The sequence below is a fragment of the Rattus norvegicus genome, chromosome 1 (assembly GCF_021556685.1).
Source record: "Rattus norvegicus strain SHRSP/BbbUtx chromosome 1, alternate assembly SHRSP_T2T, whole genome shotgun sequence".
Taxonomy (NCBI): Eukaryota; Metazoa; Chordata; class Mammalia; order Rodentia; family Muridae; genus Rattus; species Rattus norvegicus.
Window position 1 is genome coordinate 133195691 of NC_141534.1, and position 24242 is coordinate 133219932.

A 24242-nucleotide genomic window follows, 5' to 3' on the forward strand; every position below is an offset into this window, starting at 1 on the left:
AGTAATAAGAGAATCTCCCTAATCAGATGGCCTGCCCCCACTGTCTACATCCAGTAGTCACAGTCTTTCCCTCAGCCTACTAACCTGAAAAAGACGAGAGACTGGGTCCTGTTGGCCTATCATTAGGTTATTTAGGAAGCTCAATGAAAGATGCCCTAACTTAGCACGTAGCACACACCAGTAAGTGTTGCTGGCTCTGTTGTTTCTGTTCCATTGGTTCTTGGATCCAGCCGGACAGTGGCAGATGCAGTGCAGTTGGTTGTCGTATTAACCTGTCCCTTTCTCTTGCATCTCTGTGTCCTTGTCATGTCTCCTGGCACCCTGAAAAGCTGGAACCCTCAAAGATAGCCCTCTCTCACCTAGTGTGTGCTTCCACAAACTCCCTGTCCCCAGTCTGGAAACCCTCTTTGTACCCTATCGAGAGACACCTGGAGTCTTAGCAGAGATCTCTGTGTGTCCACGAAGCCCAGGTATTCGAATCCCACAAAAGAACAAGGTTCCCTTTTTTTTTTTCTGATGTCAGTCATATCTCAACCTGGAGCCACCTCAGAGCCCCCTCCAGAGACTGGCGGAAGTGACTATGTCCTGCTGCAAATCTTGTCTTACCCTTTCTCAGAGAGACAGACATGGGTTTCAGGTCTCTGTCTCTTTCTACAGTTCTGAGACTCCAGGATTCTTACAGTCAGACTAGGTTGGAAACTGCTGGTCTAAATAAAATCTGTCCCTTCAGTGCCAGTGGACCTGGCCAGAGTAGGAAGCTGGCAGAGTTCAGGAGCCTTCATTGCCCTGCCCCTCTCAGACAGGCTTGTGGGGCTGAATGTGGGCCTTGCCTGTCTCAGTTGGGTCTCGGCTCCAGCATCTGCAGCCTCCTGAAGCTGCCTGCTGGACTTTGGCAGAAATTGGCCTGGATTTTCCAGAAGTGTTATGAAAGCTTACAGTAGACAGCCTTCTCAGAGAACTCTCCAGACGATACAAGTTGTGTGTTATCTTTCATTCCTTGTCCCTTTGCCAGTGGAGTGCCCCCATTCTCACTCTGAAGCACTTGGTCCTAGCCAGGTAAGGGGTTTCCACCACCCTCAGGAGCAGGGAAGAAGAGACCACACCCAGGAAACATTCCAGGTGCGGTGCTGGTGTGCTGGAATCGGGAAGACTTCAAACTGCGGTAGTATTTGTGGGAAATTTGGACCAGTTAACGGCTCCATCCAGCTCTTGGCAAGTTATCTGCCTTTGGCTTGGGTTATCAGCAACACTTTTTTTCCAAGGAAGTTTGCATAACCGTCCCCTTCAGGACTCACTCAGAACACTAGCTACTCTCTCATCACAGCAGGCGCTCAATGAGAGAAGAGGCAAAAGGGTGAATCACAGTCCAATGCTCAGTCCTCAGAAGGACCACCACCAGTTGGAGAGAAGTGGGAAAGACCTGGGGCATGATCAAGGGGTCCTTAAAGCCTGCCTTGTATTTTCATAGGCCCAATGACAGAGTAGTGCTGGCTGGGTTTTCTCAAGGTACCAGAAGGAACCAGGTAGGGAAACAACTGGGATGTGCCTATTACCAGACCTTAAATGTGACCCTTGAGGTGGCACAGACTAAACAGAGAAGTGGAAGCACTCGCATCTCCTTGTTACTTTTACGAACTTTCTGCTACTGTTCAAGAATGGTTCCCAGGATCTAATGGAGCCTTAGAGTCTCCCCTGCTCCCCCACAGTATGTCGCTGCCTATCCAGGAGCATTGTGTTTTCATCAAACCCAGAGAGCATTCTGCTGAGCAGCTCTTAACACAACGCTTGGGCACTCTTAACCCTTTTTTGGCACGCACATCACACCAAATTCCAAATTTGGAACATTTTTGATACAAGTCTCTGGATTAGGAATATCCAACAAGTACAGTCTCTACAAATACCTCCCCCCACACACCATGAAAAGGAAAACCACACGCTGAAATACCTCTGGTCTCAAGCACTGTGGATAAGGGATCCCCCACCTCCATGGGGTCTGGCAGGCAGACCTGGGATGAAACGGGATGTTGAATACCCTTGCCTGCCTGACAGACTTAGTTCTTGGGAAGGAATAGAAAGGGGAAACTGGGAACTGATGGAGACCTCATACAACCCATAGGCAGGCGCCCTGGGTTTGGGGTCAGTACAGGATTTGCAGCATATATTGGTGACTTAATTCTATTTTTTTTTTTTTGTCTATACCACGGGACAGTAACTGTCAGCCTCACAGTGTTCATAACGTTTGTGGTGCCTAGACTTGGTAAAATGGTTAAATGCTTCCAGTTTGTTGGCTCTTCCCTCACCTCAAAAGCAGGCATCGCTTGACTTAGAAGGACATTTATCCTTTGGTCCATCCCACCAGCCAGCGTGCCTATGTGGGGGATGCTGTGTGCTGCCGGGGCTGTGTGGAGGTGATGAGGAGACAGCTGCTGTACTTGAGAACTCAGCACACAGAGCGTAGTGAGGAGATGAACGGAACTGTCCTCTAGCAGAACCGGGCAGGTTAACACACACTTAAAACCCTAGTGGGTGCTTCCTGGTCTGGACAGGTGGAAGAGACCTTTGGGAGAGTCTGGGCCCCCACTTCCTGATTGGTCGCAGTGGCTATTCCCCCACAGAGCCTGAGATCCTTGCATTTGACCTTGAATGAGCAGAGCGCCCTAGACTGCGCTCTCCAGATGCAGGCAGATGCCAGGTTCACTGTCCACTCTGTATCTCTAGTAATGTGTAGAGCGGCCCTTGGGAGATGAGCCCTGACAAGGGTGCAGGACCCTTGAGGGAAACACAGCCACCGCTGCCCAGGAGCAGAGTCCTATCTGGCATTAGAATTGGGTACACAGAGGTACAGAGGAGGGGAGTGGTTCAGGTAGAGACTACAGCTGTGCTGTGACAGGAGTGTTAGCTTAGCTGGGTACTGCAAGGAATTTTGGCGATTTATGTGGTATCTGAGTTCTAGATTTGCAGGCTGTAGCAAACATGGACACGGCAGGGTTACCTAGACCAGGGTGGGGGCAGGGAGTACCTCAAGAGACAGTGCCCTTGAGGAGGAAATAAAAGAATTTGCTCAGGAAAACTCAGAATCATTTTAACATTTGATCACGTTCATTTTTATTGTTTGAGAATTTCACATATGCTATTATGATCCGATCAAATCTACCTACCCCATTCTTTCCTCTCCAATTCTTTCCCTATCCCTCCCTCTAACTCTTCTCTCCACACCTCAAATACTGTTTGTTTGTTTGTTTGCTTGCTTGCTTGCTTGCTTGCTTGTTTGTGTGAGACGAGATCTTTCTATGCATCCCTGGCTGGCCGGCTGGCCTCAAAGCCACAGAGATCCCTTGCCTCAGCCTTCTGAGTGCTGGGATCAAAGGTATGTATCTCTATGACTGTTTTGTGTGCTCCATTTTAAATGTCCACTTAGTCCAGCCAGTATGAGCATGGGTATCTGTCCCCTCACAGGCTGTATCCCTGAACAAAACAGAATCACCCTCCCCGGTAGCCATCAACTACCCATAGTTCCTCATCTAAAGGTGGGGCTTCTCCCCCATCTATGCAGGGAGTTTCATCTGGCTCCCAGACATTGTGAGTTTGTGTGTGCAGTTGTCCTGTCCCGTTCATCAAATACTATTTGTCTGCAGACATCCATTACCTCTGACTGTGAATCGTGCAATGTCTGTTCTTCCCTGAGTCTTAGACAGAAGGGTTGTGACATGGGCATCTCGTGTAGAGTTGCATAATCCATGGTCTGTGTCTTCACATGTTGACCAGCTATGGGCTCCACGTTCATAGCCATCTCCAGCCAAGAGAAGCTTCTCTGGTAATGACAGAAAGATGCATCCATCTATAGGTATAAAGGTAATTTGGGAGGGCATAGTTGCTAGTAGTTGGTGACTATGCGTGGTGACTACTAAACAATTATAACAAAGAGCGAATTTGTTACCTTTCTGCTACTGTAACAAAATACTGGAGATAATCAACTTAGAAAAAGACCAGGTATATTTTGCCTCATGGTTTCTGAGTCATCACTTCCTGGTCTGATGCTTTGGATAATCTGATAAAGTCACCCATCTTGGCAGTCGGAACATAAAGAAACAATGTTGTTTACCTCGTGGTGAGCAGGAAATGGAGAGGACATGACTGGGGTCCTCTTCAAGACCCCAGTAACTAAACACACACCCCACCCTTACCTCTCAAAAGGTCTATGACTTTCCAACAGCACCCAACTGGGACCAAGCCTTCAACTTGTGGGCCCTTAGCAGATATTTCAGATCATCCCCACCATAGACACTTGGCTTTCAGTGTGATTTTTCAAATTTATTTTAATTTTTCCCAAATGAGCAAAATATGCACAAAGAACAAGAGCTGAAACATGATCATATATATATATGTGTGTGTGTGTGTGTGTGTGTGTGTGTGTGTGTGTGTGTGTGAGTGTGTGTGTGTGTCTCCTTTTCCATTTAAACATTAGCACACTCCCATATATATGTGACCTTTAGACTTTTCTTCTCTTGACAATGTCTTAGTCAAGTCTGTTATAAATGGAGTCACTCCATTTAAACTTACTGTAGATTGTAAATTGTGAGACAATTTTAGGTCCCAAGGGAGTATAAAATAGTAAATTTCACTCACCAACTTCCCATACGTTAATATATTCTATGATCCTAGAGCAATTATTAAAACCAGAAAATTTTCACAGAAGTGATAATATATGAGGAAATATCTGGTACAACCTGGTTTGAACATTACACAAAGGATACACGTGTGAAACCACCACACAGCACTCCATAAATATTTACAGTGTCTGTAGAAATTAGAAACCGGAAAGGCTGGGGGAACAGTTCAATGGGAGAGTGCTTGCATGGCGTGCTTATGCCCCTGTGCTTGACCCACCACACTTGAATATACTCTTGTTGAAAACAGGAACTTACCTTACTACCGTCCCACATCACTGCCCCTCCGTGCTAGTCCCTCAGTCCGTCTTCATTGTTCACGACTTCCATGCGTCTGCAGACTACTAGCCAGTTGGTTCATGAATCGGGCCTGCCTTTCTTGCGCTTGCATTAGAGTGAGATTATTCATTATTGCAAGGATAACCTGAGGAGTGGGGGGTTACTATGGTGGGTGGCTGTACTGTTGCCTTTAGTCACATGACTGAGGTGCTGCCTCATGGGATTCTTCATTGACACTTACGGCTTCCCCTTTTGCACTCAGAGCTTGTTTGTAGCCGGGCTTCCCAGCCTAGGCCCTCCTGACATGCTGAGCTAGGTAATTCTCCATCACTAAGAGACGGTTTGTACCCTTAGGAGTTTAGCAACATCCTTGGCATACATTCCCCATGCTGGAGGCACAGTGACCACTCCTGACGAAGCTGAGACAACCAAAAGCTGTGTCTTTGGATGCCACCAAATGTTCTTCGAGGTGTTCAGCTGCCCCAACTGAGAATCACAGATCACAGGATAAATACCTAGATGTGGGTTAAAGGCCATTTCTCATGCTCCTCAATTCTGTAGTTTTATTTACCTAGAACCCAACGGGAAGACACACAGAAAAGTGCAGAGACTACAAGTGCAGCCACAGTGGTTTTTCACTGTGTGTACAAGTGTGGCCAGCACATCGGGAAGCAGGGCATGTAAGGTCGCCCAGAATGGCCCTGGTTACTCGTTTCTACTCACTCCCCCTAAGAGTGACCACTATTGTGGCCACCATTGCACACTGTGACTGTTTGTCTACCTTTGAATTTTATATAGCACTGAGAGCACACATTGGTTATAGATCTTGTATGTCTCATTTCCGAAGCTGCACACTTTCATAAGCAGTGTGGGAGAGTGCCTCCCTCCCCTGTACCTTTTCCTCATCTTATTTCTTATTTCTTAATACTTTACCTATTTAGTTATTTTTATTTCGTGTGCATTGACGTTTTGCCTGCATGTCTATCTGAGGGTGCTGGATCCCCTGAAACTGGAGTTAGAGACAACCATGAGGTGCCATGGGGGTGCTTGGGGGTACTTCTCTCTGGAAGAGAAGTCAGTGCTCCTAACCACTAGGAAATCTCTCCAGCCCCATCAGCCCATCTTCCTTACCTTTGCCCATCTTGACTGTTTCTAAAGTAAGTGCATTGCAACTGAAACGGAATTTCTTATATTAATAAGCTTGAGTATTTAGCCGCATATTGAAGACTAGTGCTTTCTCTTTTCTGTGCATTGGCTTTATGTTGGTTTGTTTTTAAATTTTGTTACGCTGCGTCTCTGAGATTTTTTTTTAATGGTCTTTAGAAACTTTACCGGGAATAGAAAATGGACCTTTAGCTGTGGTAAAAGTTCTTCAGCCTCAACTTTTATTCAGCTCAGTATAGTTTTTTCCATTTTATGCACATATATGTGAGGTAAAACATCTCTTTTCTAAAAATCATGGGTTTTGTTCCATCCCCAAAATGGTCTTTTCACTGCTAAGCTGTAAATAAGTTTATTTCTGTGGCGTCCTTCTTTTTCATTTATGAATTTGCTTTCATGTTAAATTCCTTAATAGAGCATAATTGTGTGTGTGTGTGTGTGTGTGTGTGTGTGTGTGTGTGTGTGAGAGAGAGAGAGAGAGAGAGAGAGAGAGAGAGAGAGAGAGAGAGAGAGAGAGAGTGTGCAGGTGCCTATGGAGGCTGAAAGAGTGTGTTGGATCCCTGGAACTGGAGTAACCCAGTTGTGGGGGCTGGGAATCCCACTTAAAAAGTATACACAAAAAGTATACATTGCTCTTAACCATAGAGCAGTCTCTGCAGACCCTGTGTCTTGGTCCTTATGTCTGGATTTCCCAGTCTGTCCCACTCATCACATCATGCACTTAATGTTTAAATGACCATAGCTTTATACAATATTTTAATACACTGAACATGCACTTCTCCACAATTTTCCTGGTGAATTATTCCTTGTTTATTTTCTCATGTAGTCTTCAGAATATTCTCATTTAGTTCAAATTGTGTGATTGTGTTCAATTCAGTTGGATTCTTTTGTAAATTAACTTAGTGGGAAGTGTGTTCTTGTACCTAACTCTGAATCATCCTACAGTAACATTATGTTCTCTTCCATGACTTCTAGATGTCTTCTGACCCACTCTTGGGAGAACTTCTAATTTGTCTTTGTATAAATCTTACATATTTCTTCTTACAAGACAGTCCTGTTCTTTTCTTGAGTGAGGTCTTTTCTTCCATTATGTCACTGAGTTGATGTCTTAAAAGCAGATGCAGCCATCTTGCTAAATGAACTGTCTGGATATTCTGGTTGAATTTTTTTCATTTTCTAGTTCCAGGATCCCTTTGCCCACACACTAATTTCTTCTCTGATCTGAAAAAAAACAATTGGCTATCCTTTTCTTCTTGACTTTAAGGCAAATGCCTCCATGAGTATTTATCAAGTTTAAAAAGTATACATTGCTTTAAATCTTATTAAACATTTACTAAGAATCACAATTGAATTTTATCAAATGTCTTTTCATTATCCGTGGGGAGAACAAAATTCTCATTTAAAAAATTCTCATTTTTTTAAAAGTATCTGTTCGTGAGCATGAGTGTTTTGCCTGCATGTATGTTGTCACATGGACCGTGTTCACACCTGGTGCCCATGGATACCAGAAGAGGGTATCAGATCCTGTGGAACTGGGGTTACAGGCTGTGACGAGCTGTCACGTGGGTACCAGTGCTCCTCACTGAGCCATCCTCCCAGCCTCAGCACCTCGATTTTGACTTAGTAGGATGGTGAATTTATTAGCATACATTCAAACACTTAGCTCCCCGAATTCTGGAGGGAATTGTATTTGGTCCTGGTATAATTCATTCAAATGTGCTAGCAAGTTGTATTTTGAGTCTTTGCAACAATTATTCATAAATAAGTTCCATATGGATTTTTTCCATAAGCTTATTCTGTTTGGGGTCATGACCCCAAACAAGACTGTTACGTTAGTTAGCATTTTTTTTTTAAAATAGGGAAATGCTTTCCCTTCACATGGTCTTAAATCCTTTAAGAATGTTGGTGTTAGCTGTTCCTTGGAAGTTAAATAGAAATACCTGTGAGAGAAACAGTGCTAAGGATCCGTCAGGATACCCATGGGGCCTTTCTAGGTCTCCTCCATCGCTCAGTCTGTAGTCAGAGGGAAGGGGGGGGGGGAAGAGAGGAAATTAATTAGTCTGGATTAATTAGATTAATTAATTAGGGGTTGATTAGATTGATTAAGTAATTAAGCAGTAATTAGTCTGGTGACAGAATCCCTGACAACAGACAGCTTAAGGGAAGGTATTCGATTCGTCCAACAGTTGGAGGGAATTGGCTGTCAGGGCAAGCATGGTGGCAGCCGCTTGAGATGCCTGGCGACGATGCATCAGTCAGGATTTGAAGCACAGTAAGTCCTTGTTCTCAGGTAGCTTTCTACTCTTTTATACAGTGCAATACTCAACCCAAGACGGGCACTGCCCACTTGGACTCCTAGCAAGGATGATGATCCTCACAGGTGCGGAAGAAGCCAGCCCCTTCTAGATAGTCCCTCACAGGCGTGTCCAGAGGCTTTCCTCTGAGGTGATTCTAGATCCTGTCAAGTTGATAATCAGTATTAATCATTACAATGTGTGTGCATGTGTGTGAGGCCAGAGGCCAATGCCAGACTTAGCCTCAATCACTCAACACATTATTGTTGTTGTTTGAGACAGGGTCTCAGTATGCAGCCTTGGCTGGCCTAGAGCTTGCTCTGTAGACGAGGCTGAACTCACAGAGATCCTCCTGCCTCTGCCTCTGGAGTGCCGAGATTAACGGCATGAGACATTGTGCCTGGCTCTATCTTATTTTTTGAGACAGTGTCTCTCCCTGAGCTCGAGTCTTCCAGATTCGGCTGGACTGGCTTGCCCACAAGCCCAGGAATCCCTCCATCTCTGCCTCCACACTGCTAGGTTACAGTGACGTGTGGGTTCTGGGGATCTGGACTAGTTTGTGGGGTTAGCACTCTATCCACTGAGCCATCTCCCTGCTCCACACCCGGGCTTACCATCAAACAGTAGATCCATTCTTTTGAACATTTACAGAAAAACTATGGGTTTTATACATAAAAGAAGTCGAGTGGGCTCTGCTCTGCAATTTAATTACCTCCTTCCTTCTGGTTTACATGTTTTCTTCCCCTTTTCTTGAGTACTTTACTAAAGGTTTTTCTGGTTCGCTTGTCCTACAGAGAACCAGTTCTGAAGGTTTTCTTTGCTTGCTCTGCCTCTTACATAATAAAATAATCATTTCTCTTTATTCTGTTTTGATCGTCTTGAGGGTAGTGTTCACGGTACTGGCCACTGAAGCAGACTTCTGCACCTACCAAGAGCAGGCTCTATGCACAGTCGCCTTTTCTTTACAAGACACAGTCATCCTAAATTGCCCTGGGTGGCCTTGAACTCACTCTGTAGCCAAAGTGAACCTTGAAATGTACTGGGGCTATGTTTTGTGAATATTCCATGACCATTAAAGATGGGCCTTTACGGCCTGGAGAGATGGCTCAGCGGTTAAGAGCACTGATTGCTCTTCCAGAGGACCTGAGTTCAATTCCCAGCAACCGCATGGTGGCTCACAGCCATCTGTAATGAGATCTGATGCCCTTTTCTGGTGTGTCTGAAGACAGCTACCGTCTACTCACATACATAAAATAAATAAGTCTTTTAAAAAGAATATGTCTTGACATATTTGTGTTAAGAACTGGAATCTTTTTATCAATTCTGCTATGTTATTTATGTCTCTTGTATCATTTTTTTTCTTTTTTTTTTTCGGAGCTGGGGACCAAACCCAGGGCCTTGCGCTTGCTAGGCAAGCGCTTCTTGTATCAATTATTATGTGACTGTTTTATTTGTCATGGGTTAAGAAAGCCCATTAAACTACTATACTAACTTCTTTTTTTGTGTTCTACCCTTATATCCCAAGTCAGTTTTGTTTAATGTGATTTAATACTATGCACTATTTGGGGCATAGATACTAGATGATCATCAAGGGTCCTATAACCTTATATTATTTCATGTTTCTGGTTCTGGGTTCAAGTGTGACCAACATTAGAAAGTTGTTCTCCTCTGCCTTTATTCTGGCTTCCAAATCCCATTGAATGGCTGCTGCCTGGCACATAGCAGAGATCTCATGTGAAGGTTCTAGCTTAGCAAACAAGGTCGGCTCATCTGTTGCTATGTCAGATGGTTCTTGGCATAGGTTGTGTTTTTCTGTTTTGTTTTGTTTTTTTGTTTTGTTTTTGTTTTTCTGGCTTTCCTTGCTTTTCTGTTAGCTTTTCTTTTGTAGAAGCTTAGGACTCTTTCCAGTGATCTCCTCCATTGCACGTTGTATATGCAATTAACCCTCCGTGCTTTTTATTCTCTAGACTTACAAAAATACCTCTTGTCTTTGATGTTTGGAAAAGTACTAAAAAAGTGTATCTGTGTTAGTTCACTATTGTCTCTTAACAGGTTACCACAAAATATGACCACTTAAAACAAAACATACCTATTACCGTTCAGGCTCTGAGGGTTAGGGACAAAGGAGTGGCTCAGCCAGGCCTTCTGTGTCTCAGCAATCTTACAAGGTTATGAGGAGGGCGTAGGGCTGACCTACAGGCTCCTAAGAAACTCAGCGGTGGACATATGTTGTTTTGTTGCTGGACTTACTGGCTCACCGAGGAATTGCTGGAAGGCCCCAATTCCTTGTAGGTTGTTGGAGCAAAGGGTGAAGTCTCATGCTGTCTAATTTGTCAGGCTGGGCTTGGTTCACAGTAGCATGGTCTTTTTCAACATGGCAGCTACTTTGACCAAAGAAGGCAAGCCTAGAAATCAATTCAGGGAGCCTTTATGGAGAGCAGAGCATTGTATTAGATAATGATGATGTCACATCCTGCCATTTCTGCTGCATTTTGTGGATTAAAAGTAAGTCGGGGGGCAGGGGAAAATGGCCAGCATGGCCATCTGCAAAGGTAAGCATGGAAATCAACGACTTTGCCTACTGCCTCCACATCAGCACAGTCATGAGGTGCCCAGCACCATCCGGAGGATGATGGTAACACTCAGGCTGCAGAACTGTCAACAGCTTGGCCCTTGACTCCTCCAGACATGGCAAGGGAAAGGGAAAGAGAAAGTGCAAACTGTCAATACCGGAGAGGAGCCAGCAGCAGTAGATCCATGCAGAGTGCATACTGCCACAGGTTTTAGCCAGCAGGTACCTGACAATGCTTGGAGAATGGGGAAGAGGACGAGGCTAAGAATGATGACAGAGTTGAGGGCAATTCCAGATTTAACTGAACAAGCTTAAAAGGCCATCCTGGAGAGGCACTCTGGGTGGCCACACATGGGCCCACGACTGCTATTCTAAAGCCTCCTTCTGAGCTTACTCCCCCTCTTAACAAACCAAAACCACCAGTCTGATTCCCAGCACCAGCGTTTCGCCTGTGCTTGCAGTGTCTGCAGAGGAAATCCCACCACATCCTACTGCTGTAACCGTGATCTGTCTGCTCTGATGCCAAGGCATTTGGCTCAATCTTACCTCCACGATAACACAAGTCGTACTGAAAACGGACACCCCCGACATCTTCACAGAGCCTGTATCCAGATTTCTCTCCAGTATGTTCCTGGGAGGGAAACTGTAGCTGTGACAGTATACAATGCCTGCAAGAACTATTGATGGATGATTTTCCAAAGTTGCTCGAAAATTCCGAATGTTAACATCAGTATGCAACAGTTCCTGTTGGCTGTGTCCCTGTTAAGGTTTGGAATTCTCCATCTTTTTCCAGTCTGTGTACAAGTATCTAAAGATGGTCTTAATTTGCCTTTGCCTGATGGCTGGAAAGGTTTGGGATATTTTCATAGGCTTAACTTCCATCTAAATATCATTTTATGAAATGCTCATGTCTCCTGTCCATTTTTCCACTAGGTCTTTTTTACTTATTGTATCTGTAATAGTTTTTTGGTTTGTTGTTCTCTTTTTAAAAAAAATATGCTAGATACATTCTGTTGGTTACTGCAAATATCTCCCCATCTAAGGCAAGCACTTCCTTGGATACTCTTATACATGCCTGTTAATAAACACAACTTCTTCATTTTAATGGAGTATCATTCATTCTACCTTCCCTTCCTTTGTTGTTGGTACTGTTTAAGAAGGTTCCGCTCCACCTCCCACTCTTTGACTTTGATAATTAGGGAAGTTTCATGAGAAAGCCCTGTCTATAAAACACACAGTAAACAGTTCACCCCGCCTCCTTCCTCTTTCTCCTAATCCTAAGCATTCCTGCCCCCTAATTGCGCTCCCAGGTCCGCTGTGTGTAGTGACCACGTGTCTGAACATGGCCACAACACTGGGGAAACTGTTAGGTGAGAGTGTGAGAGATCGAGCTTTTAGTCAGGGGCCGTCATCTTTATGGGAGCAGCTGTGCCACTCTAGGGCTCTCATCCTTTCACCATTCCATGGAGAGATGCACAGTAATGGGGATGGGTAGATCTCTCTGGACCCACATGTGAAATGTTCCACTTCCGTCACTGACTCTTTCCGAGGCTCAGACCAGCTCCCTCACACTTGAGAAGTGGGGAGCAGCGACCTTTCCTTCACTCATTGTAAGGGCCCCCTCCGTTACTGTTTTCCTTCCTTTCTACTTTATTTTTGTCCCTCCGATCTCCACATATTTCTTTCCTTCAGACAGCGCAGTTGCACATCTGTTCAGTGCAGATGTTGGAGACTGCTTAGAACAGCAGCCTTCTAAATTGAGGACAGCCTGCCCTTTGCAAAACTCACTATCACCTCCCTGTGCTGTGCTGCAGGGGGTCCGTCCCATGTTGCCTGAAGGGCACCAGCTATAGCCACTGGCCATACAGTGAAGAGTGAGGTCTTCCCATTCCTGCTCAAGCTTCTTAGCCTGAATTGGGTTTGGCATTCTGGAAGCACTGTGTCTTTAAAAGCACCGTAGGAACATCTGTTTCCAATTTTCAGGCCATGATCATGGTGAGGATTTGGGTGCAAGTAGTTTATGTGGGAAGCAATCCCAGGAAATACTGTGAGAGGCCATCTTCAGGGGGAAAGTGTAGAAAGGTACATTGATGGGTGTAACTCATCAACGGCCTCAGGCAACAGACTGTCCCACTAGGACCCCTAAGCCACGTGCAGAACTTAGCCCAGAATCCTTCTCCCAGTGGAACAGGGTCAGCCAGCTCCCATCTCTTATGGTTGATGGTCCTGTCTGCTCACAAGTCCTCTGGGGAAGAAGAACAGCCATGCCTGCCTTGGTAATTTTGATAATTTGCCTCATTCTGAACACTTTGTCAATGTCCAAATGTCTTATTAATACAGCTGGGAGTCTCTTTTTCGATGCTTATTTCTGTTCTAGTAGAATTGCTTTAGTTCTCTCTTCATGGGCTTTCCAAGTTTTTCTAGGTAAAATACTGTAATAATTTATGCCCAGCTCAGCAGAGGCAGAAGCCAGGCAGGGAGAATAGAAGGCTGCCTCTGCTTTTTGACCTCCTATTTCTGGCCCCTATGATATCTGCTTAAACCACCATCTCACTCACGTGGGACCCTGGCTATGAAGCTGCCTCTGGTGAAGTTGGGTTAAGCCTGTTTCTTGTATTTTGTCAGCCCATGGGTATCTGCTTCACCCCATGCACTCAGAGGAAGGGATCTATTTACCCACCACTCCTGGGAAGCACCTCCTAGAATTCCCTGAGTTTGGAACTCCTGAACCCAGTCCCCGTGATACAAGCCTTTCTAGGAGTAAATGCAAGAATTCCACTGGGCTGAATTAGCTAGTTACCATTTTTTAGAGTTCCGGATTCATGATCCTCCCTTCTCCCCATGTGTTTCAAATCCCAAATCTGAGTGGTGATTTCTCTGTGGCTTTGACCCCAGCTGGGACCCCATCTGGGAGTGTGCCTGAGGCACTCATGGTTGCTTCTCTTATCCTACAGCATCTGATGTGTGCTGGGCTGTGGTGTCTGGTAGAGGGAGACACATCCTGCAAGACCAAGCTGGACCCTCCCCTGGATGGCACTGAGTGTGGAGCAGACAAGGTAACACCCAGCTTCTAGCACTCCAGGCAAGCCGCCTCACATCCCCTAGACACTGAGCTTCTCTTCCTCTGGAAGGCAGTGTACACTCTGAAACACCCCTGAGCACTCTAGCACTGCCCGGAGAGCCTACTGCAGGCTGAGTGTCTGTGTCACTCCTTGCCAAAAAAAAAAAAAAATCAATCATTTCCTTCATACTTCAAGTGAATTTTCAAGACAAGATCTCTCTGTGTGGCCTACGCTGTCTTGGATCTTGCTCTGTAGACCAGGCTGGCCTCAAACTCAGAGATCCATCTGCCTCTGCCTCCTGAGTGCTGAGGTTAAAGGCCTGTGCCACCACCACCTAGCAAGGGAAAAGGATTTGAATGAGTAGATGTTAAATGGAAAATGAGATCATTTGCTATACATTGATGAGAAAGCTAGGCTCTATTCAGTAAACCTGAGCCTTATGAAGCGGCGAGACTCTAAGGGTGTGAAAGAAGAGCTGGGCAGGACCTGCAGCCCCACAATTCCCTCTTTAGTCTCTTGGGCTAAAAAGTTGGTTTCTTGTTTCCTCTGCCCTCTTCCTTTCCTTCCTCCTAACCTCCTCCCCTTGCCCCTACTCCCTCCTTTTCCCCTTCCTCCTCCCTCCTTCCCCCTTCCCCTTATCATCATCTCCTTTCTTTCTCTCCCCCCCACCTCTCCCCTTCCCCTCCCCCTTCCCTCTCCCCTATCCCTCCCCATCCCTCCCCCCTCCCCGCTCCACCTCCTCCCCCCACCTCCTTCGTGTCCCTTTTGAGATAGAATCATTGTATCTACCGCAGGCGGTCCTGGATCTTGCTGTACAGCCCAGACTGTCCTTGAACTCGTGATCCTTCAAGGCCTTCGACTCTCAAATCCTGGGGTTTCAGGCCCTTTTCTGCCACAGCTGGCTTATTGGAAGCCTTGAAATAATTAGGACAGAAAGTAATGCTCTATTCTGATGCTGTGTTTGGGGAGCACTGGGTCACACACTCAGGGGAAATCTGTTTTAGAGATTGGCTTCCTTTTATCCTCAGAGAGAATGCATCTACCTAGAGCTAATCCCTCCCTCCTCCATCTGCCTAGAGCAGGCTGGCCTCCGCCTCCTTTAGAACCGTGCGCCACCACACCTGACTTTGATTGTTGTTTCTAAGTACTAACCCAGCCTTGAAGTTCTGGCCTCAGATGCTGACATTGCTGCCCTTCCGGAGAGAGATACACGTGCACATTATTCCGAGTTCGCACACCTTGACTTGTGTTCTCCTGCCCCGTGGGTCAATCCATTTCTTGAGAATTTAGGAATTCTCTGTAGAGCATTCCATGTGTAAGTTTGTGGCAAGCTCCAAACCCCAGGGAGACTGCACACCAGGCTGAGCAACATTTACCCAGCATGCACATCCTGAAATACTCAACCTTCCTGGAAATTTCAAAGTGGTTTTGGACACCAAGAGGGAATCAGTCCTTTAGGGTATGGAGTGGCTTTGCCTCTGTGCGTTTCAGTGGTGCCGGGCTGGAGAGTGTGTGAGCAAGACGCCCATCCCAGAGCATGTGGACGGGGACTGGAGTCCGTGGAGCGCCTGGAGCATGTGCAGCCGAACGTGTGGTACAGGAGCTCGATTCCGGCAGAGGAAATGTGACAATCCCCCGTAAGTTCTTCCTCAGATCCTACTGCAAGGGTGTCCCACTCTGGATCTTCCCCCCAATGCTGGGAAATGTCTTTAAAGGGAAGCAGAACAGACTATGGTTGAGGTCAAGGACCTGGAGTGTATGGGGTCATCGTACCTCTGCTGGAGCTCTTTCTGAGCACAGAGATACAGTGGGGTCCCAGCACAAGCTAGCTCCATTATCCCTTACTTGGCTGTGGTATAAAGACTCCCCAAGACAGCTAGTTGACAATCTGTCTTGACTGCACCATGGTCTTCTGAGTTGAGGGCCATTCTTGGGAAGCAATGAGACCTTCTCGAAGGGGAGTCAGACCTTCAACTTGCTGTTGGCAGACTTGGGAGCAGGTTGAGCATACGCTTGGAAGTATCTATGGATGGATTCAGTGTTTGCTCAGCTAAATCATTTTCACTGTTTCTCTTTCTAGAACTATTTGACAAGGGGAAAAGTTAGGTATTTTTCTAAATTCCTATGGACTTTTCATGGACTATGATACACCAAAGACCCTTCCTGTTCACCACAGGAGATTTGCCTTGGAAAACTCAGGGTTAGATTTTTATGCTCCAATATAATAATTACACCCCCATGGGCTTTCTTCTCCTTTGAGCTTTCCCACTTTTAAGCATCCTCTTTGATGACCTGCTTTCTCTCTTGACTGTCCTTGGTCAGATCCCCTGTCCGTTTAGAGAGCAAGCAAGTGCTAAATTGTATCTAAACATGAAGTTGTTTTCCACGTCAAAGTCATATTGATGACTAATGAGCAGATACCTGCTTGTAAAAAGCCCCAATGTTCAGGCTGCATAATTAAATCACGGGGTGATTGGATCCTTCACTGACTCAGGTTAGCTAAGAGCTAACCAACTCTAGGAGAATGTCCTTTATGTAAAAGGATGGGTGACATCCATAGTTTAGTAGGCGGCAGTAACATCAAAATTTTCAGTGATCCATAACAACTGGCATTATGCAAAATGTCTTTTTCAGTTGAGATACAGCTTAACGTCTAGCACACAGTAGGTGTTTAAACTCTTAGGAATGACTCTCTTAACTGAAAGCCTAGATGACCTCCTGGTAAGGGAATGCACTGGGTGATGATTAAATACCTTTGACTGAGTAGTGAGATATGATTGACATGGCTCAGTTTTAAGTTCTAGCTCTGACTCTCAAAGGAGAGATTTGGGCCCCAGCTGTCATAGCCATTGGCCATTTGACCTTGAGGAGAACGCTTCTGTTCCCTGGGTCTTAGTTTCCCCGGTTAGAGCCCACTGGCATGTGAGAGGAAGACACCCAAATGTAAAATCTGGCCCAGGTCAGTCTTCAAGTCCAGTCATATTCCTTATACTACAGCAGCTTCTGCTTATAGTAAAAATTGTAGACTGGTAAAAATTGTAAAGATCTGTGGGATACCTTTGGCATTGCATAAGTGGTTCTTATCACTAGCAGAACCAGGATGAAGCCACCCACCTTCTCCATCTCACTCACAGAGCTGTACTGCAGCTCAGCACGGGGTGGGAGGGGCTTCTATGAGTGTGGAAGGCTGTCTGTGTTGTGCTTAGAGTCTTGGCTGAATATTAGCCTCCTTTGGCTTATCACATACCTCAACCCTTATCAGGTGGTACCCAGTAAGCATCACCCCATCAATATTCCCCGGGCACTGACAAGCTGGGCAGTTTGATTTATTTAAGTAGTAAGAGTACTTTGTGCATATCACATGATGTCCCAGAGCTGGGAAAATGCTTTAGGCACACTTTTCAGGGACCAGCGTCACCCTTTTGTCCAGCAATGCTATTGGCTAAGATCCCCCTGCAGGAGACAGCTTGCATAGGAGACTTTCCAGGGCTTTGTGGTTTCTCACCAAGGCTGTCACAACTACATCTTGACCTGCTCTCCTGCTGCCCTGTCCTACCCAGGGGGCATTTTCCTTAAGACTTCCCGGTTCCTAGAATTGTGTTGCTGTACACACCCTGGCTTGCCCTCCTGTGAGGTTATGTGTGTTGGGAATCTAGTCCCATCCATCCAGATCCAGTGGCCCCAGAGGAGAAAGTGCTTATACCTTTTTCTTTCATGTATCTGCGTTCTCCACAGGTACTCAACCACACCCTATTGTGCCCTCACCCTTGCTTCAGTCCTGTCACCATCATGACTTTATCTCTTCTTTACCTCCTGTGCTTTGTCACCGAGGGCTGTGAAAATTAAAAGGACAGCCACCCACATAGCTGCAGGCTTGTGGGCTCTTCACACAGTAGTATAGGACGATGGTATATGTCCCTTCTCACCCAGTCTCTGCTGCCCTGATGGCTATGGGACAGATTGGTGCTAAAAATGTACCAAGAGGTGGCTACTGTTCTTGTTCCTTCAAAGCCTGTGTTCCTTCTAACCGATTTTTTTCCCTGTTTTCAGTAAGCATTAGGTATAAATAATGCTGTGCATGGTTTACAGCAACAAGCAAATAGATACAAAATCCTGCCCACCCTCCCACAGTTCCCCTTACCCATATTTGAAACCAGATCCCTTGTAAGCTACACTCTCCTCCCTGTTCACATCTACCATCTTCATACCATCACCACCATTTCTGCCTTACTCAAGGGCACAGCCCCATGTCCACGGTTACCCCCTTGTCTCACATACAGCTGTTTATAGCAAGTCAGGTGAATGGGGCCTACCGTCACCACGTATCAATTTCCAAAAGTACCGTGGAACACATGGGCTTTGTTGGTTATTAGCCAGGTAGTTTCTGTGTCCAAGGTCATGCAAGTAAATACAATGGCTTGGTAATTTCTCTCTAAAAGAAAGAAGCGGAAGTCCAAAATCAAGGGGATCTGTGCAATTGGTTCCTCCTTGAATGCCTGGAAGACAGACAGTGTGTTTCCTGTATTTGTTCTGGTTTCGTGGCTCTAGTGGTCTTTGTCCTCCCCAGCTTACAGACATACCACCGTCTACCTGTATTTTCATGAGGTCTCTTCCTTCTCATCTCTTGGAAGTACTTACTATTGGATTTCAGGCCCGTGTAGTCTGAGATATCCTCAGCTTAAGATCCTGAAATACGGGCTGGGGATTTAGCTCAATGGTAGAGCGCTTGCCTACCAAGTGCAAGGCCCTGGGTTCGGTCCCCAGCTCCGGAAAAAAAAAAAAAGATCCTGAAATACATCCCTTTTTCTGAATGCAGTGATGTTCTCACATTCCAGGCCAGCCTGTCTTAGGAACCAGCATGACCGTCATTTGGCTTACCCCCACGTGAAGCATCTTGTCTTCAATTTAGCCACAATGGTCCAACCCAAGGCCTTCAGCAGCACTGCCCTAGCCCTAACTTGCCTTTGCCATTATTAAGATCTCTGTGTAAATCTCTTATCCTCAGAGGAGCCCCTTCCCTAGCCACCCTGTTTAAAGTGGGGGTCAGCTTCATTCTGTCTAAGCTTCCTCCTTGCACTGCAGCTGCTCTGCCACTTATATTGCAACTCGGTTAAGGTTTGCTTTGTCCTCTCTGGCCTTGGAGTGTCCTGCAGGCATAGAGCAGATTCTACCTTCCCTGCCAATGGCAGAGCAAAGCTCAATAAAATATGCTGGGACGGATGTCTCCTCCTTTCCTGCTTTCCCAGGAGAAGTGATCTCTCTGCCTTCCCCAGGCCTCCATAACACACCCCCAATGTCTTTCTTCTCTTCAGAAACACTAAAATGAACCAAATCCATCACACCAAATAACAGACCACCAGTAAGCTTCCCTAACCTGTATCATCTCTTGGATGTTCTAACAAGTCAGGCCGTGTAGCCCACCCTCCCCCTGCAATTCTGTCCCTTACAGCCAGAGATGCTCAGGAATAAGCCTGAGCATGTCACCCCAGCCTTGGGTATTTCAAGTTAGAAAATAACCTGGCTTTCTTCTGAGATACTGACACCTTTGTGGTCTGTCTGCTCACTGCTATGACCATTGGCTTCACTTCCTGTTGAGAATGGGAGCGACTTGCTCTGTCTCCTTGGAAAACGGTCTACAAGAGTCCATCCTACCTTCCTGGAGCCAACCCAGGAAAGAGGAGAAAAACCCGGTCAGACGTTGGGCAGGTGGATCCCAGCAGCCCTGGTGTTTGCTGAAGTAACTGGGTCAGCAGTGCAGGCAATCAGGGCTCCGAGCATACAGCCTGCTCTTGCACAATGCCTATGTGATGATTGTTACACAGCACAGCTGATCATGGGCTCTGCACCAAGTTCTGACCATAACAACATACTCTCTGTCTCACTCCTTAAATCAGACAGCTCACTGCCCTGATATTCCAAGAGGATGGCCAGAGCTCACCACTGTGTACAGCTTGGAACATTCCCATAAGCCTCTCCCCATGGTTTTCTCTGCACATCCCTGGCTCCTTTCCCTCTAGTCTGCAGCTGGTTTATTCACTGTCCAAAGATACTGGCCAGAGACTCCCCCATCACCCCACCCCTTTTTCCTGGTCCTGGTTTTTATATCTATTGGTGGTTTTACTTCCCAGGATACACAGAGGTGGGGGGCATCTGTGTTTTTAAACCAGCTTCCCACATTTGTTCTTTCCTATTGCTCTTGGTTAGGGTTAGTGGAAAATTCATCTCTGTCTTGGATTTTGATGCTGGGTGAAAGAGGGAGGCAGAGAGACAGGCTCAGGTGCACATTGTATGGAGCTCTCCGTCCCAGTCCCAGTACCTGCAGGATGGTGTAAAGAACAGAGGACAGAGGTTGGTACATCAGGGCCACTGCAGCATGGTCACCTCTCAGCCACATCAAAGGGATGGGGAAGCAGCTAGTCACTCGGTACTCAGAGGGGGAAGGGCAGAGTAGAGTTCTGACAGCACTCAGCTTCGAGCCCCCAGTGAGCCCCACGTGTGCTTTCAGTATTGTGACCTGGACTTTCTATGGGTTCCTCATTATAAACAAACAAACAAACAAAAACAGAACCCTAAGTTGTCTATTCTTAGCAGCAGTTACAGTCTGGCTTAGATACTTGTCAGAGACCTTAACACTAGAATACCTTGTGCCAAGGTGCACCAGCTGGACCCTCCTCTCCCAGACCACATGGATTTGTTTGTCCTATCCCTCCCAAGGAAGGTCAGGGCTGCCACCACCCAATCTACCGTCTCCTTATCTCTACTGCTTCTCTGTGGATGCTCAGGGCAGTCCGTGGTGCTGTGAAGCTGACCCCGGTAGGAGACAGGAAGTGCTTGAGGAGGGTCAGAGGTGGATGAAATGCACCTTTCTCTCCACACCTGTTTCTCCTCCAAGCCTCACTTCCTTATTCTTGTTTATCCTTAAACATGTTTATAAAAGTCAAACCTCATGAAAACCCAGGCTCACACACACTGGAGCATCCATGCACGTGTGTGCCAGCACCCTGCGACTGAAGGTGCCATGCATGGCTAGCTTTGCATGGTGGCTGTCCCAACTGTGTTGCCATGAGTGAGTCCATGGATTTCTATTTGCTCCACCTCCTTGCTGCTATACGCTGCCATTGGTCTTCTCCACTGCGGACCTTCTGCTGGGCGTGTTGCAGCATCTCCTAAGGTTTGGATTTTACTCACCAGCAGTGAAGGTGGGCATCTCTGTCTGCCTCCCTTGGATATCCTTGTCTTGGGCAGGGCCTGTTCAAGCCTTTTTAGTTTATATCGATCTAAGCTATATCTACGTTTAGAAGGTCCTGAGAGATGACACTTTAAACATGGAGGATGCATTTTTACATGTGTGGCTTCAGAGAACTTCCAGGGTGAACGGGAGTCCCAGACCATGTTTGATTGTCCATAACTGAAAAACTACAGGAAACAAAACAGTGAATTTGAGAAATCACCATACTGCAGAGCCAGAAATGAGGAGGAAGAACCTGTGTGACTGTGACATGCGTGGTGATGGCATTACTTGGGTGGTGGACCTCGCAGCTAGTTGGTCAGTTTTTCTTTTCATGTTAGCTAGAATAATGATTCTAATTATTTTAATCAGTTATGGATCTTTTTCCATTTGTGTGTGTGTGTGTGTGTGTCTGTGTGCATGCATCTGTGTGTGTGTGTGTTGTGCATGTGTTTATGCGTGTTTGCACTGTGTAGCTGTGCATCCTGTATACACATGGATATGGAGGCCCAGTATTGATGCTGGGAACCATCCACCATAGCTCTTCCACCTTATTCATCAAGACAGGAGCTGTCGATCAAACCCTGCGAGGCTTGAGATGGCTAAATCTGCTAGCCAACTTGCTCTGGGGAATCCCGTCTCTATCTTCCAAGGCAGGATATCTTGCCTATCCAGCATTTACATGGCTTCTTGGATTCCAAACTCTATTACTTATGCTTGTGTGGCAAGCACTTCAGCCAGTAAGCCATTTCCCCAGCCCTCATGGACACTTTGAGCAGAGTAAGTTTACTGTGAAGAAACCCTAGCTTTATATAGCAAGTGATTAGAGTCAGAGGGAAATAGACTCTAGGAGACAACCAGAACGCTGATGGATACAGGATGTGTAGATGTAGGCAGTCTTCCTGTCTCATCTGGATGAGGATGCCCCTTACACTCCTAGGTCTGAGACTGTTAGCATTCTCAGAATGCTCTCATCTGGGGGTTGGGAGGGACTTGTAAGCTGAACTCTCTGGGAAGGCAGGGTGGGTGTCAGAGGAGAGAAGCTGCATTACAGAACAGGATAGGACTCTGCCTCAATGGTTCCTATACTCAAAGCCATCCTCGGGCAGGCAGGAGGATGCTGCCGGAAGTCACTATGAGGAAAATGGAGAGGAAACCCTGTCCCTCTTTAGTGTCTCTCTAGAACCTGAGCACAAAGTCTGCTTTAACTAGAGACTCTTCTCATGCTGTCCTAAATATCATTTCATTGAAATGTGAAGATACTCTCCTACATTTCTATATCCTTTTTAAAACAGTATCTTTTATTATTGGAGATAATATAATTACATCATTTTCCCCCTCCTGTTCCTTATTCAAACCCCTTCCATATGCCCCTCCATGCTCTTTCAAATTCATGATCTCCTTTTTTCATTGTTTATACACACACACACACACACACACACACACACACACACATATATATATTCTTAAATACAACATGGTTAGTCTATATGATATTACTTATACACATATTTTCAGGGTTGGCCATTCGTATTAGATGACCAGTTAGTGTGCTGTTCCCTGGGGAGGACTATTTTTCCCAGCATCCTCAGTGGTCTGTAGTCCTTTGTATGGGTTTGAGGCCTTTCAGGTTTTCTCCCGTCCACATTAGCATGCCTATTGTTGGCCTTGTTCAGCTCATGTTTAGTCAGTCTTGTTGGTCAGACTTTATGGGTGTAGCTTCTGACATTCCTACAGGACACAGTCTCACAGCAAGCTCCCTGATCTCCACCTCTTACCGTCTTTCTGCCCCCTCTTCCACCATGTTCCCTGAGCCTCATGTGTATCCACCAGAACAGGCTCTACAGTTCTGCATTTTGATTTGTCATGGTCTGATGTTCTCCATCTGCTGCAAAGAGAAGTTCCCTAAATAAAGAGTGAGGCCTGCATTTACCTATAGGTTCAAAACAAATATTCAGACCGTTACAGAATATGTCCTGACTGCTTCAGTGACGGAACGTGACTGGAAGACATGAAAACTCCTCCCCAGCCTGCCCTTGGTCAGAGCGTCCTAGCGCAGCATCAGAGAATCTATTCAAGCTTATGGTTTCCTTCTTCCTGCTCTAAGCTCATGCGATTACTGCAGTTCGTTTTACTTTTGTTTCTTTGTAACAACTCCATCTCCTGTTCAAACAGCACACCCCTGTCTGTGTTTTCCATTCACTCTAAAGTATCTTTATGAGGGTGGTTTTAAAGTATTTGTCTATTAACAGATTTGCCCAACAACTGAGTTATCAGGGATGGGGTCTGCAGATACTTTTTGTTCCTTTGAGGTACATTTTGGATACTTTTTGTTTGTTCCTTTGAATGAGGTATGTTTTTCTGTTTTCTTTTGTGCCCTGTGAATTTTTTTTTTTTTTGCTAAAAACTGGACATTTGAATCTATGGTAGCTTCAGGTTTGCTGCCTTTGATGTCTTTGTTGTGTTTGTTTATGTCTGAATGAGACCTCCATGCTGGGTGTCAATCTGAAGGAAAAGTTTAAGGTCTTTTCTGACCCTGGACCTTTTCTTGGCCATGCCTCATAGCTTTCTAACTTCTGGAGACCCAGTTACTTTTAAATGACTTAATCTCTAAATGTCTGGCATATACCTGTCTGTCTGTCTGTCTGTCTAGCTACTTTTTTTTTAAAATTTCTAGTCAGGGTCTATGTAGTCCTGACTGTCCTGGAAACGGACAGGCATTAAAAAGGAGAAATGGTGCAGGGAAGATCTTTGAAAATCCCTGGAAGCCATGTTCCCTTCTGGGGTCTTCAGCAGCACTGCTCAGTGGTCAAAAGCAGCAGTCAGCATTTGGAGCACAGAGGCTGGATAGTTGGTGAGTGAGGCTTTTCTTACACCTGGCACCATCAAGACCTTGACTGTCTTCTATGGTGCCTAGGGTAGAAGATGAATACTGGCTTCCACCATACTAAAGGATGAAAAGACCAAGCTAACTGGTGT

General features: G+C 45.9%; 1 protein-coding gene across 3 annotated transcripts in view; it reads left to right on the plus strand.

Annotated features, from left to right (window-relative positions):
• Positions 1–24242, plus strand: part of Adamts17 (ADAM metallopeptidase with thrombospondin type 1 motif, 17) — a 321560-nt gene that overhangs the window by 171901 nt on the left and 125417 nt on the right. For all 3 annotated transcript variants that reach the window (XM_087655318.1, NM_001432137.1, XM_087655319.1), the window contains 2 exon segments: positions 13928–14029; positions 15527–15672. In XM_087655318.1, coding sequence (XP_087511444.1) covers positions 13928–14029; positions 15527–15672 — 248 coding nt within the window.